The 18,934-nt window shown below is 40.5% G+C and overlaps 2 protein-coding genes across 3 annotated transcripts in view; one reads left to right on the top strand and one right to left on the bottom strand.

The window, feature by feature from the left end:
* The window catches only part of STXBP3 (syntaxin binding protein 3), a 65,369-nt gene that overhangs the window by 31,935 nt on the left and 14,500 nt on the right, over positions 1–18,934 (top strand). For both annotated transcript variants that reach the window (XM_029063018.2, XM_029063019.1), the window contains 6 exons: positions 1,687–1,841; positions 4,664–4,754; positions 5,861–5,985; positions 7,758–7,862; positions 8,038–8,095; positions 8,431–8,496. In XM_029063018.2, coding sequence (XP_028918851.1) covers positions 1,687–1,841; positions 4,664–4,754; positions 5,861–5,985; positions 7,758–7,862; positions 8,038–8,095; positions 8,431–8,496 — 600 coding nt within the window. The remainder of the gene's footprint in view (positions 1–1,686; positions 1,842–4,663; positions 4,755–5,860; positions 5,986–7,757; positions 7,863–8,037; positions 8,096–8,430; positions 8,497–18,934) is intronic.
* Positions 17,148–18,934, bottom strand: part of AKNAD1 (AKNA domain containing 1) — a 59,927-nt gene continuing 58,140 nt past the window's right edge. Inside the window, exon 18 of the transcript XR_005659959.1 lies at positions 17,148–17,329. The gene's annotated coding sequence lies outside the window, so the exon portion shown is untranslated. The remainder of the gene's footprint in view (positions 17,330–18,934) is intronic.

The following is an 18,934-nucleotide window of genomic DNA, read 5'->3' as shown; positions in this document are numbered from 1 at the left end:
AAAGAAAGTTCAGGATGTGCGTTGTTAAAAATATTTTAAAAGCGTATACTAAACAGAATGAAGTCACAACTTTAGGATGAATTTAGGCTAACTTTTGGGTATATTTAGAGAAAGGGTTTTTATTGGAGTTCTGAAACATTTAATTGTAGATATAAATGAGAGGCTGCCTTTGGCCTATCCCCTGAAGCGCTCTTGAATTTCCCTTTTATATGTTTTACCAAGTCTTTAATGCTGTGGGAACTCATGAACATGGGGTACACATATATGCCATGTTTTGGGCATGGGCACCCATCCAGCACTCTTCCCCATTCATGCCACTTGCCTAAGGACCAGGAGCTTTATCCCCAGAGGCTTAGTTTCCAGTGATGCCACTTTCCATGTATTTTTAATCCCGAGAAAAATGGATTCAGAATATTGCCTGAGACCAGATTGACAAAGTCTTAACTGAACTTTTAGGGAAAAATTTCATGTTTATGGTTGGAAATGGACCATTGCAGAGAATTTGGGAAAGTTTTTTGAGTTGCAAGAGTTTTAGCCTCATTCCTTGTAACCACAGTTCCAGGAGTTCCCCAGAGCAGCAGTCTGGCATTAAAAAAAATAGAGAAGTAGCATGGTCTAGTGGATAGAGCACGGGCCTGGAAGTCAGAAGGTCATGAGTTCTAAACCTGACCCGCCACTTGTCTCCTGTGTGGCCCTGGGGAAATCTTTTCACTTCTGTGTTCCCCAGTTCCCTCATCTGTAAAATGGTGATTAAGACCATGAGCCCCATGTAGAACATAAACTGTGTCCCACCTGATCTACCCCAGCTCTTAGTATGGTGCCTGGCAAATAATAAGCACTTAAATAAATATTATAGTAAAAAAAAACAAAAAACAAGCACTATTGCTATATGTAATCCAGTATATATGCCTGAAATGTTTCTTCCTGTCTTCTGAGGCAGTCACTGATTCTACTGTGCCAGAGTACACAGTGGGTGTAGGATGGATGATAGAAGAATTTCAGGATGTTGAAGAATGAATACTTGCGTACTGGAAAATTTGAAGATAACTTGCTAGGATAAGATTTCCAATTGCTAATGTTGGTATTTGTTAAGCGCTTACTACATGCAGAGCACTGTGCAAGCGCTGGGGTAGATACAGGGGAATGAGGTGGTCCCACGTGAGGCTCACAGTCTTCATCCCCATTTTACGGATGAGGGAACTGAGGCACAGAGAAGTGAAGTGACTTGCCCACAGTCACACAGCTGACAAGGGGCAGAGTCGGGATGCGAACCCATGACCTCTGACTCCCAAGCCCGGGCTCTTTCCACTGAGCCATGCAGCTTCTCTATTGATGTCTGAGAATAGACCCAAGCTCCATAACTTACTCTCTTAATCAGGTTTTAGCGTTACATTTTATGTACTTTTGCTAGTGTTAAGTCATTGCTTTTGCATGATTACTTTAGCTATTGCAGAAAAAGTGAAAAGCAAGAAATAAAGGCGAGAAACAGACAACGGGAAGGAGAGTGAGAAGTTAAAATGATAGATGTGATTGATATAAAGATCCAATTATATTAGGAAACTTAGGGTTAATATCAATATTTTTCTTGTGTGTATCAACAAAATCATAAGTTCATTTTGCTTGAAACATTTTCTTGAGATGTTTTTTATCTCTGAATTGGTCATTTTTGTATTTGGTCTGATTTAGGTATTTGCTCTTGATATACCAAATGCGTTCTACTCCTGTTACAGTCCAGATGAAGACAGTGCAAATGGTAAAGATGCCACTATGGAAGCAATGGCTGAGCAGATTGTTACTCTCTGTGCCACTCTGGATGAAAATCCTGGAGTAAGATACAAAAGGTAGAGGACTGCTGTTTGCTGTTTTTTCCAAAAATAGCAGTGCTTCCATTTTTAGTGTGTTGTATTGGGGAACTGCCCTCTACATTGAACAGTATTCAAATTGAAAATAAAGAGTGCAGTTCATGTGGAAGAACTAAAGCTAATATGTGTTTAAAGATGTTTTTAAAAATCCTCATAGTCACTTTGAGAGCCCAATTAGGATGATGTCTAATTAGGATCTTTTTTAGGGGGACATGAAAATCTGTAGCCTTTTTCCTTGCAGATTTACTTCTCCCCTGGTTTTGATCTTATTTCTTCCCTCTGTAGCTCTCATCACATTCTTATCCTTTGGGTGTCTCCCATGGTTTGGTGCTGCATTTTCTACTCTTCTCTCTTTAAACTCAGGAGTGGGTCTTCTAATTCTGTGGTATTGTTCTCTCCCAAGAGCTTAGTACAGTGGTCTGCACATAGTAAGCACTCAGTAAATACCATTGACTGATTGAAGAGTTCACAGAAGCCTTCTGAATCAAGATCTATAGCCCTTTCTTTTCACCCACAGTCTTGCCTTTGGGACATTTTTATCTAGATGACCTGTTAACACCTAAAATTTCATATGACAAAAACTGAACTATTCATCTTCCTTCTAAACTGTCTTTTCTTCTTAAAGTTCTCATCATTGTCAACATCTCCACCATCCTCCTTGTCCCCACACTCGAAAGTCTTCCCTTCTAAACCCCCATCCTGGCACTTAAATTCTTCTAAATTCCTGGTGGACTTCTGTACAGTTTCCTTACCGGTTTCCCTGCCTCCAGCATCTCCCTTTTTTAGTATATTCCACTAGAAAGTGACATTTGTTTTAAGTAATCAAACCCAACACTCTTCTCCTCAGAGAAATATCCAATGGCTCCCTATTGCTTCTCATCTAAAGCAAAACTCCCAGCCATTGGCTTCCAAGTTCTCAAACGTTCCTCTCAAGGTAACGTCTTAGTCCTAATTCTTGATTGTCCCATTGCTCACGCTTTCCTTTTCAATGCCAATTCCCTCCATTTCCCCAACCTGGAATACCTTTGCCTCTCAGCTATGTTAAACCACATCCTTCTGCTTATTCAAAACCCTCCTAAAAAAGTCATCTCCTCCACCAACTCCATTATCTACCTGATCCCTTTACTTTTCTGTGTTGTTTTTAATCCCATCAACCACATCAGCACTCCTGAGTTTATGTCTCAGTGTTTGTCTCTTTTATGTATAACTCTTCTTTGCAGTTTTTGGGCAGTCATCAGTTTTATGCCTGTTGTCTTTTCCTGTGAGATTGTGAGCTCCTCAAGGGCATTTTGCAGTCTTAATTTTTTTTGTATGTGCCCCCAGTGCCTAGTGTTCTGCAGCCAATAGGTATGCTCAATAAATTTTGTAGATACTGACATTCTGAAAGTTGAGAAAAGCAGCTTTTATTGATTCCAGGGAAATGGGATCTGTTATCTAACATTTTATTCTATTCATTCAATCATTCAGTCGTATTTATGAAGAGCTTACTGTGTACAGAGCACTGTACTAAGCTCTTGGGAAAGTACAGTACAACAATAAAAAGAGACAATCCCTGCCCACAGTGAGATCTTCAGCGTGGCTCAGTGGAAAGAGCACGGGCTTTGGAGTCAGGGGTCATGAGTTCGAATCCCAGCTCTGCCACTTGTCGGCTGTGTGACTCTGGGCAAGTCACTTAACTTCTCTGTGCCTCAGTTCCCTCATCTGTAAAATGGGGATTAAGACTGTGAGCCCCACGTGGGACAACCTGATTCCCCTATGTCTACCCCAGCGCTTAGAACAGTGCTCGGCACATAGTAAGCGCTTAACAAATACCAACATTATTATCTTATTTCATATGATAATTATAATATTACCAGATGTATCTAAAACAATGTATATCCATACATATATCCATCAATTATTAGTATTTAGTGCTTACTGTGTGCAGAGCACTGTACTAAGTGCTTGGGAAAGTACAGTGCAATAGAGTTGGTAGACATGATCTCTGCCCACAAGGAGCTTAGCTTTCTTGTTACAGCTTTAAACTAACTGAGCTGAAATGTTATCATTCAAAATAATTTATTCAGCTCATCAAAGTTTTAATAAAACTTCTCCATATTTTCACTTGATACTTTATATGATAATATTTCTGCCCATTTGATAACTTATTCTACTCTCCCAAGTGCTTAGACTAGTGCTCTGCTTATAGAAAGTGCTCAAAAATTATGAGTAAAGGTATAACATTAAATTTTTGTCTCCAGTGTTAGTAATTTTTTGTTAGAGTGTCATTTAACTGTAATAGGCTTTTCTGTTTCCAAAAAGTTTTTGTCAGTTCTCTTTTTTTTTTTTTAACTATTTTGAATCTACTGCAAAATTCAATTTAGTTAAACTGGTTGATTTCAAGGGAATTAATTACCTCATTTTTAAACTGCAGCACATTCCTACTTTCCACTGTATTTGTCTTTCACTATCAAAGCTAGTACTGACATGAACAATTAAGTATCTGAAATATTCTGTTTCAAAGTGCTATTCATTTATTTTTAGTTGGAGGGGAACTGGCAGAAATAGAAACTGAAAGTAGCTCTTTTGTTTCTGAAATTATGTAGGAAACTGCTGCTTGCAATTTGTTGGCTATCAAGTAACAGTTCAACACATTGTTGTCATGTTATTTGGGAAATTAATGATTTTTTAGTGTTCATTCTAAACTATATTCGAAAGATATATGATTCATTTTTTTAAGTTTGTGTCTACATCATGTGCTTTGTTGCTTTGTGAAGGAAGTTGTTTAAAAAAATTTACCTGGGCCTATCTCTGTTTTACAGTAAGCCCCTAGACAATGCCAGCAAGCTTGCCCAACTAGTTGAAAAAAAGCTAGAAAACTACTACAAGATTGATGAAAAAAGTCAAGTAAAGGTAAAATGTGAAAAGCAAACAATCCTAAAGTTTAATAATATAATAATGAACACAAACTTAATGAAAAAAGATGTTTTCAGAAGTTTGCACCATTTTAAGATGGAAAATATTTCAAGTTATTTTGAGCATTTCATGTGTGATTTACATAGAAAGGCAAATGTGATCAAATAGCTAAGAAGGATTAACTTTTAAAAATAAAGAACTGTTTTTTTACATATAACTTTAGTCGTAGCGAGAAATGTATCTGTTGGGAAATTTGTGTTATTTATACCAGTGTTAATTGCAAAATGAGCAAAATCTGGTAATAGTGGGATATTTATATGTGTAGCTATTCATCAGGTCTTGAAATAAAAACACATTTGATTTTCTCTGTAGGTATTTTCCTTTTTTCCTTTTTTATCTTTCTCTTTTTCTTGTTTTAAGGAATTTTAGTAACTCTGAATCATGCTGGTCTTTCTAAATTGTCACAAACCATGGTCCAAAGCAAATTGATTTTTTTACCCTAGTTATTGGGGAGCTATTCAGCCATAGTCTGTGAACAGTGGGAAGTAGCAAGGCTTATTTGCAAGAGCCCCAAGTCCGTGGACCTGGGTTCTAATCCTGGCTTTGCCACTTGTCTGCTTTGTGACCGTAGGCAAGTCCCTTCATTTCTCTGTGCCTTAGTACCCTCATCTGTAAAATGGGGATTAAGACTGTGAGCCCCCACGTGGGACAACCTGATTACCTTGTATCTGCCCCGGTGCTTAGAACAGTTCTTGGCACACAGTAAGCGCTTAACAAATACCATCATTATTATTATTAAGACACCTCAAATATACTTTAAAAGAGTGGAACTTTTAGTTTTGATATGAAGCACTATATATTTCTTTGCAGTGAGATTCACAGGCTTTGGTGTTTTCACTAAATTCCCAAGTAAACCACTGTTCATATTATTATTGGTCTGGTGATGTTAGATTTCCATTTAGTTGCTGGTTTCATTCACATAGTTGTAATAGCACTAAGTAGATTATGATGTTCTGTGGCTTCTTGAGTCTTTTTTTTTTTTTTAGATTGTTATAAAACACCACCACCCCACTGTTAAGTTTCTTTTATCTCATTATTTCCAGGGTAAAACTCATTCCCAGCTTCTAATAATTGACCGTGGTTTTGATCCAGTCTCCACTGTACTTCATGAGCTCACCTTTCAAGCAATGGCTTATGATCTGCTTCCAATTGAGAATGATACATACAAGCAAGTATAATCTGAAGACCTACATCTTTCTTTATACAAAATAATTGGCCCACTGTGTGGTGGCAGACAGATAAGGAAACAAAATGCTGGGTAACATCAGGAAAGAAATAGAAAGCCATGGTATAGAATTACTGGTATACAAAACCAAGGTATCTCTGCACTTGAAATGCTGGCTGCAGTTCTGTTTGCTTGCCCGTCATCGTTTCTTCATAACATGAGACCACCAAAATGAGGAAGCTGAGGCAGTTTTTATTGAGGTAGACCCAACTATTCCTGAGCAGCTTGCATACCCCAGTTGATATTTTAGCAGTATATTTTAATCACTTAATCAGTGATATTTTTTGAGTGCTTACTTTATGCAGAGCACTTTACTAAGCATTTGGGGGAGTGCAATGCAATAGACCCTCCCTCCACCTTGGAATTCTCTCCTCCTTCACATCCAGAAGGTCACTGTTGTCCCCATCCTCAAAACCCTTCTGAAATTACACCTCCTCCAGGAGACCTTCCCTGATTAATGTATTAATGCAGCCCCGTCCCCCAAGCTCCACTTCAGCCCTTCCACACCACCTATGCCACTGGATACTCATTTACCCACCTTACAGCACTATGTACATGTCTTTATACTCTATTACTCCTTCCTACCTCTCATTTATTTGTCTTTCCTCCCACTGCTGGACTTTAAGTTCCTTGGGGCCAGGGATCATATTTTCCAAATAATTAGTATAGTGCTCTGCACATAGAACATGCTCAATGAATGCTATTGATTGATCTTGAATGCTTAAAGTGTACAGGTGAGGGAAAAGTTAGGTGAGATATCTTCAAAGCTTGCATGAGTGTCCTCAGTCCTTCAAAGATTGTTCTAACTCTCTGAGACTCTGGAAATACGTACTATGATGCCTCCCTGCTTCCAGAAACAGTAAGAGGTGTGAAGATTGGGCAGAGAATGTTCTATCAACTCTGTTATATTGTACTGTCCCAAGTGCTTAATACAGCACTGTGCACACAATAGTTAATAAATACAGTTGATTGCCTAGGATTGTTTGGTGAAGCCAGAATTAGGAAAGTATCTCCTTATTCTGTTGTCCAAACTCCCCCCTTCTTCAGAGTGTTGCTGGGAATGAAGGTTAAGAATAATTTTATGGTGATTTGAGGTGAGAGAAGTAAATTTTGAGATGAGTATTTTATTTATAAACCTGCCTCATTGTCTGTGAATTTTCCCAATTTAAAATAATGTAGTTGAATAACTGCCTGTTAATTTTCTAAGTTCTAATAATGTTGGTATTTAAGCTCTTACTATGTGCAGAGCACTGTTCTAAGCGCTGGGGTAGATACAGCGTAATCAGGTTGGCCCACGTGAGGCTCACAGTTAATCCCCATTTTAATAATAATAATGTTGGTATTTGTTAAGCGCTTACTATGTGCAGAGCACTGTTCTAAGCGCTGGGGTAGACACAGGGAAATCAGGTTGTCCCACGTGGGGCTCACAGTCTTCATCCCCATTTTACAGATGAGGTAACTGAGACACAGAGAAGTGAAGTGACTTGCCCACAGTCACACAACTGACAAGTGGCAGAGCTGGGATTCGAACCCATGACCTCTGACTCCCAAGCCCAGGCTCTTTCCACTGAGCCACACTGCTTCTCTAATTCTAAGTTCTAATCAGTAGATGTTAGAAATGTGTGTATACTATTAGCCCCTTGGCAATTCTGCTGTGTATTTTTCCTTTTCTTTTACGAAGATAAAAGTCTTAGACTGTTCATTCTTACTTGTAGATATAAAACTGATGGACCTAGTGGAAAGGAAAAGGAGGCAGTCCTGGAAGAAGACGACGACCTCTGGGTCAGAATTCGACACCGACATATTGCAGTTGTGCTAGAGTATGTGGCACTTCATTATGTGTGTCTTATACTATCCTGAGCATTAAAGGATGCATTTATTTTTCTTTCTTTTTTTTTTCCTTACCTTAAATCCTTTAAACATCTTAATGGTAGTCTATAGAGATCTAACATGTTGTGGTAACATAGCAATCTCTTGTTCTTTCCAATTTGGCAGAGAGCTCCCCAAGCTTATGAAAGAGATTTCATCATCCAAAAAAGCAACAGAAGGAAAGGTAAAGTTGTATTTCCTCATTACATCAGCGTGAAATTGATTTTATTTTTCTTGGTTTGAGTAAGTTCATTCTGCCTGGATAACTTCAATTTGTCATGGAACTGCAATCATAGAAATGTTTTAGGAGTGCTTTAGGAGTGACCCCAAGATAATTTATTTAAGTACCACTCATATAGTGTAAGTCCTGATGAGCATCTGGAGTAGAATTGATTTGCAGAAGTTTGGTGGTATTTAGGGTTAGGACAAAATCTAAAGATGGAAAAACAAGAAGGGAGGGAGATAAGGAAGTATTCATTTTCAAGAGCTAATTTAATTAGGAATGTTTACTCTCTCCAGGCTTCACTTAGTGCTCTGACCCAGCTGATGAAGAAGATGCCCCATTTCCGTAAACAGATTACCAAGGTAAGCAGCATTCAGGATAAAAGCAAATTTTGCTTGTCTCAATACCAGAGGTTGTGTATCGATTGAACATGATATACAAACCATATAATGGGTATCCACAAACTGTCTGGTAGGATAAATATAATTTTGGGAAGATTTTTTGTTGTTTTTTGTACTTTCTTTTAGGTGGTTTAATTTCATTACGTTTCCTTTTTGGTACGCATAAGATTCCTCTTACTTTTAATATGTACCTGTTTTCTTCCTCTTCCTTTGTATTTCACTGCATTTGATATGAAGGAAATGATTCAGGTTTCTGCAGAAGGAACTAGAAATTGACATATATAATGGTTAATTATATAATAATTCTTGAATTAATGTCTTGCTTTTATTCTTGGAGGAACTTAGTGCTTCACACTCATTATCTCATTTTATCTTATATCATCACAAAACTAGGGAGTGGGCAGGTATTATCCTCATTTTATAGATGATGAAATTATATGTAATGTGAGCAGCAGGATCTGAAAGGCTGGTGAAAAGAATTTTCATTTTGTACCCCGTCTTTATGAGGTAGAAGAGTTTTTGAGTTTGGGTTCTATATTTTAGCTTTTCATTTCATTTTTACAAAGATCTGAAATGCCAGTTAAGGACTGGTGGTTTGAACCAAACCAAACAAATAACATTTTTGATTATTCTCACAAAATACTGGTGAAGTGGATATGGGCTAAATTTTACTCTTAAGAAGATTCTAATCCTGAGTTGGTTTTTTTGGGATTTGGAGGGTGAGGTATGCTGAACTGTCCTTTCCACCTTCCTATATTTCACCTTCAGCCTAACTAGCGTCATTTGTTCATATAACTTCAGAACACACTTGTTAGACTTCACCAAGACTTGACCCTTGGGACATCAAAACTGGGGCTGTTCTGTCGTATACCACTGAACTAGAGCAAAAATGACTGACCACTCTATATGCAATGTCATCCAAGGCTGATGTGAGATTAAAATCTCCCACCAGAATGCAGTTAAGAGTTCTGTGTAGGCTGTAGGTGAAATGCCTGAAACAGACTCCCAAACAACCAAATGATCAAAATCTGGATTTAACTAGCAACACAGATGGGAAAAGATCACAAAAGAAAATAATGAAGTCAAGGCATGCATGGTAATATTGATAACCACTGAAGTTTAAAACCATCTGAGTCAAGCTGAGGTTATGATGAACAGGAGTCAAATGCTGGTTGTTGGGCTTCAGGGCATTTGACTCCTGTTCATCAAAGCCTCAGCTTGACTATTTAATCTAGATAAATTGGGGGTTTAATCTAGATAACCCCTAAATTAAGGAAATAAAATTAATTTAGCCTGCTTTTCCCCCAGGAATAACTTTAGTAGGGAAATAAATTTACTACATGAAGCCCGCTTCTGGAGGCGTCTCAGGATAACATGCAGGCAAAGCCCATCTACCAGCTCACAAGAAGCTCCCAACTCTCTGAATTCCCTTCCATCTTCCCTTGGGAGAGTTTAGCTGGGGGACTGGGATTGGAGCTTTTTCACTACAGGACAGAGGGGCCAGCCTCCTCCCAGAACATTCGGAATGACATTTGGGATGGGTGGTTGGTGGGGAGAGAGGAGCTGGCTTTCTTCCAGGCCAGGGACCCTTCTATCTAATACTGTCTCCTTCTTGAGCTTATATCTCTCCACTCTACAGACCCCTCCACTGGCTTCCCAGGTTGCTCTAAATCAGTCTTTGTCAATTTACTTCCCTCCCCATAAGTGGCCCAGTGGAAAGAGCAAGTGCTTGGGAGTCAGGAGGACCCGGGTTCTAATCCTGATTGTGTCACTTGCCAGCTTTTTGACCTGAGGCAAATCACTTAACTTACCTGTGCCATAGTTTCCTCATCTGTAACATGGGGGTTCAGTACCTGTTTTCCCTCAGGTGGGACTGGAACAGATTGTATGGTGCCTACTCTAATGTTTGGCACATAATAAGTGCTTAACAGATAACACAATATTATTATTCTTCAGTAAACACTCAGGAAATACCACCGATTGATAATCTGTACAATCGCTACTCCCCAATTCACTCTATTTTTTCCTTCCAACTGTACCTCTCTCTCAACTGTCAATCATATTTATTGAATGCTTACTGTGTGTAGAGTACTGTATTAAGTGCTTGGGAGAGTACAATACAACAGAGTTGGTAGACACATTCCCTGCCCACAATTAACTATCCCATGTCTTTCTTCTCCCTCCCCCTCATCTAGTTTAGAACCCCTTTCCATCTGAAATTCATTCATTCAGTCGTATTTATTGAGCCCTTAGTGCGTGCAGAGCACTGTACTAAATGCTTGGGAGAGTACGACAATAAACAGACACATTCCCTGCCCACAGCGAGTTCACAGTCTAAATCTAACAGACCCCAGCCCTCCCCACTTTCAAAGCCCTCCAACCAGCCTTCCCTGTTGAATCCCCAGTACTTAATTATATAAATCACCAGCCATCTCCAGCACCGAAGCACTTATACCCATCCTTATGCCTTATGTATATGTGTTGATTCAGATGTACGGTAAATTATTTGAAAGTTGATTCAGACTCTAAATCTTTCCTCAAACCCCTTGTCTCCCTTGCCCCTAATGACCTTGCCACCTTATTTCATCGAAAAAATTGAAACCATCATGAGTGCTATCCCTAAAATCTCCCCTGCTCCTCTCCAGTCCCACCCTCCTCCTACTCCTGCTTTGACTTTCCGTCTTTCCATCCAGCAGTATCTCAAGAGGAGAGAGATCTCCTGCCTTGTTAAAAATCTACCCCTCCCACTTGAACCTTTGACCTTCATCTCTTCACACCTTATTAAAACATTTGTCCCCTCCTTTCTTCCATCCCAGACCTCTGTCTTCAACCACTCACTCTCCAGTGGCTTTTTCCCCACTGCTTCCAAACGTACCTTTGTCCCATCCCTCTCTTGATCCTCCCACACCCACCTCATCTTTCTCCATCCATTCCGTTCAAACTCCTTGAGTGAGTTATTTATACCCGTTGCCTCCACTTCCTTTCTTTCAATTGTCTCCTTGTCACCTCCTGCAGTCTGGCTTGTTCTCCCCTTCACTCCAAGGAAACTGCCCTCTCTAAGGTCACCAGTGATCTCCTCCTTGCCACATAATAATGTTGGTATTTGTTAAGCGCTTACTATGTGCAGAGCACTGTTCTAAGCGCTGGGGTAGACACAGGGGAATCAGGTTGTCCCACGTGGGGCTCACAATCTTAATCCCCATTTTACAGATGAGGTAACTGAGGCACAGAGAAGTGAAGTGACTTGCCCACAGTCACACAGCTGACAAGTGGCAGATCTGGGATTCGAACTCATGACCTCTGACTCCAAAGCCCGTGCTCTTTCCACCGAGCCACGCTGCTTCAATGGCTTCTACTCCATCCTAATCCTCCCGAACCTTTCAGCTGCCTTTGACACTATGGACCAACTCATCTCCTGGAAACACTATCTAACCTTGACTTCACTGACAATGTCTTCTTCTGGTTCTTCTCTTTATCTCTCTGGACACTTCTTCTCAGTCACTTCCACGGGCTCCTCCTCTGCCTCCCACCTTCTAACTGTGGGTGTCCCTCAAGGCTCAGTTCTGGGTTCCCTTCTATTCTCCGTCTACACCCACTCCCTTTGAGAACTCATTTGTTCCATGGCTTCAGCTACCATCTCTAGGAGAGTGATTCCCAAATCTACCTTTCCAGGCTCGACAACTCTCCTACTCCACAGTATAGCATTTCTTCCTGCCTTTAGGACATCTCTAACTTGAATGTCCTGCCGAAATCTCAGACTTAACATATCAAAAGCAGAACTCCTCATCTTCCCACCCAAACCCTGCCCTCCCCAAAACTTTCCAGTCTCTTTAGACAATACCTCCATCATCCCTGTCTCACAAGTCTATAACCTTAGCATTATCCTCGACTCATCTCACATTCAGCCCACGTATTCAGTTTATCACCGAATCCTACCGGTTGCACCTTCACAACATCTCTCCAGTCCTCCCCTTCCTCTCCATCCAAACTGCTACCTTGCTGATCTGAGCACTTATCATATCCTGCCTCGGCTGCTGCTTCAGCCTTGCTGACCTCTCTGCTGACCTCTCCTCTCTCCAGGCTATCCTTCAATCTTGCTCTCTGGCTCATTTTTCTAAAAAGTTCTCATTGCCCCACACCTCAAAAGTCTCCAGTTGTTGCTCATCCATCTCTGCATCAAACAGAAACTTCAACCACTGTCTTTAAGGCACTCAGCCTCTGCCCCTCCTACCTTACGTGGCTGATCACCTCTTCAACCCAAACTGCATACTCCATTCCTGTAATGCAGAACTACTCACTGGATCGAGATCTTGTCTGTCCCATCACTAACCCCTTGCCCATAATAATAATAATGATGGTATTTGTTAAGCGCTTACTATGTGTCAATCACTGTTCTAAGCGCTGGGTTAGTTAGAAGGTAATCAGGTTGTCCCATGTGGGGCTCACAGTCTTAATCCCCATTTTACAGATGAGGTATCTGAGGCACGGAGAAGTTAAGTGACTTGCCCAAGGTCACACAGCAGATAGGTAGCAGCGTGGCTCAGTGGAAAGAGCCCAGGCTTAGGAGTCAGAGGTCATGGGTTCGAATCCCGGATCTGCCACTTGTCAGCTGTGTGACTGTGGGCAAGTCACTTAACTTCTCTGTGCCTCAGTTACCTCATCTGTAAAATGGGGAATAACTGTGAGCCTCACGAGGGATGACCTGATTACCCTGTATCTACCCCAGCGCTTAGAACAGTGCTCTGCATATAGTAAGCGCTTAACAAATAACAACATCATTATTATTATTATAGGTGGCAGAGCCAGGATTAGAACCCACATCCTCTGACTCCCAAGCCCTTGCTCTTTCCACTAAGCCACACTGCTTCTCTAAGCCATGTCCTTCCTCTGGCCTGGAACTCCCTCCCCCTTCATATTAGACACACCACCACTCTCCTCATATTCAAAGCCCTACTAATAGCACATCTTCTCCAAGACGCCTTTCCTGACTAAGCCCTCATTTCCTATTTATCCTCTCAATATACTTGAATCTGTAGCCCTTAAGCGCTTTGATATTCACCCCATCCCTAGCCCCACAGCACCTACCTATATATTCTTATGCTCTCCATTTTCCCTAACTGTAATTTATTTAATGCCTATTTCCCCCTCTAGACTGTAAGCTTCTTTTGGGCAGGGATGGTGTCTGCCAACTGTATTGTATTGTACTCTCTCGAGTGCTTAGTACTCAGTACACAGTAAGTGCTCAATATATACCACTGATTGATTCTTTTGTAAATATATTTACCTCCTGTAGCGTTTAAACTCCTTATGGGCAGGGAATGTTATCAGTTCTTTGTTTTGTTCTTCTTTGGTGCTTAGTACAGTAACTGCACCTAAAGGGACCCTCAATAAATGCTCTTCCTGCTATTATTATTACAACACTGCATAGGTGCCGAAAATAGCCGAACTTCGGTTTCTTCAAGTTGTGATGAAGGTTCGAAGCTGAAGCTTGAATTGGCGTCTGCCGATAGCAAATCAGGGTTGGGTGCTCGTATGGAAACATCCGGCCTGGGTTCCCTCCCAGGAGCCAACCCGTTTCGCATCTCCTGCAGGGTACTGATAGTGGGGAAGTTTAGGATAGTTGCCACATTTTGCGAACTGAAGCTGAGGATATATGTACTCCCAAGGACATTTTACAACCCGGCGTTAAAAGCAGGAATAGAGTAGTGGCTAGCAGCACCTGGAGCCCATGTGAGGATGTGGTGAATGAGTTCACGCTGTCTGTCATGCAGCTCTCACTGCCAGCCCAGAATGGAATCGGTGATCATAAAACCATACCACATCTCTGGTGTCCTCAGCTCCTCTCATTACTTACTTCTCCAGCCTCTCCCCTTCCCTCAAACCACAGTAGCCCCATGTGCACAAATCAGCATAGAGTTCCTACGTCATTCCTTTCTCAATTCTCCCTGCTCCCTCCCAACTCCCCAGGTCTGCAGCAGGAGCTGTGAAAGGAGCCTGACATTTTTAAATAAGGGAGGGAGAAAGGGAGGGAAGTGAAAATCTCGAGTGAGCTTTTGCTAGGACACTTGCTGGGGGCAAATAATAATGTTGGTATTTGTTAAGCGCTTACTATGTGCCGAGCACTGTTCTAAGCGCTGGGGTAGACACAGGGAAATCAGGTTGTCCCACGTGGGGCTCACAGTCTTCATCCCCATTTTACAGATGAGGTAACTGAGGCACAGAGAAGTTAAGTGACTTGCCCACAGTCACACAGCTGACAAGTGGCCGAGCCGGGATTTGAACCCCTGACCTCTGACTCTAAAACCCGGGCTCTTTCCACTGAGCCACGCTGCTTCTCCAGAAATAGGCAAGTGGGAGTGGACAATTGCTGCATGCCTATCTGCTCTCTTCCTCTTTGTTAACTTTCCTCTCCTCTGCCTTTTCACTGAGTTTTTGCTGTTTCTGCTCCTTGAGCTCTTCTTGTGTGTAAACCTTAAAGAAGATATCTTCTCCACCCCCGCCCCTTCTCCATTTTCCTCTCTGACTATCCCTGAATCACATTCATGCCCCAACAAATGCCAATGCTTATCCAGGCTTGTCTGGTGACAAGCTCTGTGAATAGAGTTAAAGGTGCATGAACTTACACCTGCTTTCTTTCTTTGTACACTCTGTCTAGGTAGTATGGGAATGCCCTGGAGAGAGGATAATTAGGTGTAAAAAAAAAAAAAGTGGTGTGGACTAGATGGAAAATGATTGACTAATGATTAACTATCCTGCTTTCTGAGAAATGGGAGAAATATTTCATCATTCTTTGAGGAGCAGAGAAAAATTAGGACCAAAATGAGATGGAGGTGTTGCGGGGGAGGAGAGAGCATGTGTAAGTATAAAGAGGTCCCCTTTAAACAACAAGAGGGCATTAGTTTGACCTCACTGATTTTTAAAACTGTCACCAGACTAAGGCAGTTGGATCATTCGCCAAGTCATAGCATAATTGGGCAAAAGTCAGAGTAGCCTAATGTACAATAATGTCAAACCATCTCAATACTGTGGATAGGAGGGAAAAATGGATTTTTAAAAATTTGTAAGCATGAAGAGGATTTTTAATTTAGTTCAGGAAGGGGATTATAGGATTGTTTGTCATTTGTGCAGAAAAATGGTAATACGTCTCTTTTTCCAACCTCAGGTCTGTTCCAGAACTCCAACATTTTAATAATAGATATTATGGGGGTTTTGGTATTTAGCCTGAAATTGCTGCTGACCAGTAGGCTAAAACATAGGTCTTCTGGCTACTTTTCAGTGCTCTTAGTATGTGCCAATAGAACTTTTGAAATAAAGTAACCTAATCACATTAATTTCCAATATATGTTTTAAAATTCTCCCTACTTAGTGAAAATATAGGAGATGTGGGAGGGTGATAGGGAAGCAAGTCGATAGGGCACAGTCTGCATTTTAACCATCCTTTTTTGGTTTCCATGTTTATCTTATGTTGTATAGAGAGTGTGGAAGAAAGTGTTGGCTAGAAACTAGACTTTCAGAGTTTTCTACAAAAGATGACAATTTAAAATGATGATAATAAGGATTTTGGAAATTGGTTATACTCCAGTACCACTCAGCCAGAATTGCTTTTGCAGACAGCATCTGAATGGCAGCCCTTTTCTCAGTCTTTAATTAGCATTCTAAATTTACTGTTTACTTGAAACTGATTTTAAGAATCGCAGATTTGTTCCCTGGAAGGTGCTAATGACCACTAACTGTAAAGCAATGTCAGAGAAGCACGGGAAGCAAAGGGAATTTTCATATATGTAGTATTTCACCTCACATTTTGGATAGGTTGTAACAATGGTGGATGAAACAGCTGTGAGCTTTCTTGTAGAGTCCATGAACAGATGAGGACTATAATGCAAAGCTTTCTTACCATAGAAGTCTTCAAAAACATAACCCCTGCATTACAGAGCTGACACAGTAGTAAATAGTTCACTTCAAATTTTAGGCTAGTGAAGCTTGTTAAGACTTTAAAAGTTTGTAAAAATGAAGAGAAGCAATGTGAAAAGTGGAAAAGAGCAATGGGTGAGGGAGTCAAAGAACCTGGGTACTGATCCTGCTGGGCCACTTGTGTGCTGTGTGACCTTGGGAAAGTCATTTAACTTCTCTTTCTTCAGTTAACTCATATGTAAAATGGGGATTAAGGCTGTAGCCCCATGTGTGATGGAAACTGTGTATGTATGTCCACCCCGATTATCTTGTATCTACACCAGTGCTTAGTACAGTGCCAGGAACACAGTAAATGCTAACAGTTATCACAATTATAATTATGATTATCATCATATGAAACTTGGACTCTGACCAACCTGATTGTCTTGTATCTATCCCAGTGCTTAATATAGTACCTGGCACATAGTAAGCGTTCACAAATACCATTAAATAAAGAAAGCATATAAAACAATTTTATTTTCCCCAGCCTTCCTGAATTTGAACCTGTATACTAGAAATAATTTGCTATTCCACTTGCTTTTGAGCCATCTTCCCCATAATTCCATATTTTTACTGAAGCAACTATTGACAGACAATTTTTGGATAACAGGAATTTGCAGGAACATAACCACCAATACTGTAGAAGGAATGCTTATAATGTTTAAAAAAGCGTACCTTTGTTCTGGATGCTGAAGCTAGAGATCATAAAACGGTTATTCAGTGAAATTATGGATGAGTAGTATCCTTTCGTTTTCCATTTTGGAACGATGAAATGAAGGATGAAACCCAGTTAGCGTCATTGGGGTCATTATGGTTGCATTAAGTACTCAGGATACCTGCTGTACTAAAGATATAAAAGACACAGAATCTGCCTTCAAGGACCCAACATCATTTTATCTTGTTAGTAATAGGCTATAATGTAGCATATTGTGCAGGACATAGACTGGGAGTCCCCTGGAAACTAGATTAGGTTGAGGATTCATGTTTACATAAAAGTGTCATCCTAGTAAGTAAAATAGTTAAAAAAAAAATCTAATGTTCTGAGTTTTTGTTTGTAGTTTATTCACATTGGGAAAAGCTGCTGGCTTTATTATTTGAGAGAGAATTGGCATCCAGATAAAATCTATGTTTAATCTAGTCAGTACTCTACTGAGCTCTTGGGAGAGTAAAATACAACAGAGTTAGCAGACATGTTCCCTGCCCACAACGAGCTTACAGTCTTGGGCCAGGAAGGCAGACATTAATATAAATAATTTAAATTCTATAATGAAAAGATATGTGCGTACTGATACATATGTGATAGTGTCCAACTTTGTAGAAAGAAAGAAAGATCTTTAGACCTGGTGGCTTTGCTGTAGTAGGTTAAATCAGTTGTCTGCTAAGATTATCGTTAATGGTAACCAATGACACTTCAGAGAAATGTACTAAAAGCAACATTTTTCAATTCGCCTGAGCTGAATTTAAATGTGTTTTTTGACCTAAACATACAAACAGATAGACTTTTGGCAATACCACAGTTACAAGAAAAGGAATTTCATCCACACACCCCTTCAGCTGTTTTCAACCTCAAATGGCAAGCTAAAGCCACAAATCAGAAGATTCGGTAACACAGTCATTTCACCAATATTGATGTAATGCTTGATCAGCAATCCCGCCCTTATTGTGTGCATATAACGATTGCCCCTTGTGGTGCTATGGCATATGGAATCATTGTTGTTGGCAATAAGTGCCCGGGGCTTTAAACTGTCCATCTTGGTACCCCTGTCTTCTCAGATGCCCTGCTCTGAAACTTATGCCCCATTTATAGTGCCAGTGAATTCTGCCAGAATCAGTCAATCAGTGGTATTTTTATCAAGTACTATGTGCAGAAGAAAATGGGAGTTCAGTACCTCCCTCCCACTTAAACTGGGAGTCCCTTTGGGACAGGCACTGTGTCCAACTTGATTATCTTGTACCTACCCCAATACTTAGTATGGTGCTTAGCATATAGTAAGTGCTTTCAAATACCATCATCATCTTCATCGTTGCAGATAGGGAAAATGGCAGAGTATGAGAATAGGTACATGAGTGCTGGGTGTGGGTAGAATATCAGGTTCTTAAGGGGGACAGATCACAGTACACATGGAGCACAGAAGGGAGAGTGAATAGGGGAAATGAGGGCTTAGCCAGGGAAGGCCTCTTGGAGGAGATGTGATTTTAGTAGAGTTAATTTTAAATGGGTAGAGAGGTATTTGTTGAAGAGGAAGGGAGTTATAGGCCAGAAGGATGACGTGGGCAAGGAGTCAATGGTGAGATAGAAGAGGTACAGTGGTAGGTTGATGTTAAAGAAATGATGTGTGCGAGGTGGGTTGTAGCAGATCATGAAATAAGGTAGGAGAGGTAGAACTGATTGGGCGCCTTAAGGAGTTTTTATTATTTGAAAGGGAAGTAGATGAGCAACCACTGGAGG

This window comes from Ornithorhynchus anatinus, chromosome 4 (genome assembly GCF_004115215.2).
Source record: "Ornithorhynchus anatinus isolate Pmale09 chromosome 4, mOrnAna1.pri.v4, whole genome shotgun sequence".
NCBI lineage: Eukaryota > Metazoa > Chordata > Mammalia > Monotremata > Ornithorhynchidae > Ornithorhynchus > Ornithorhynchus anatinus.
This window is presented reverse-complemented; position numbering and strand designations above follow the sequence as displayed.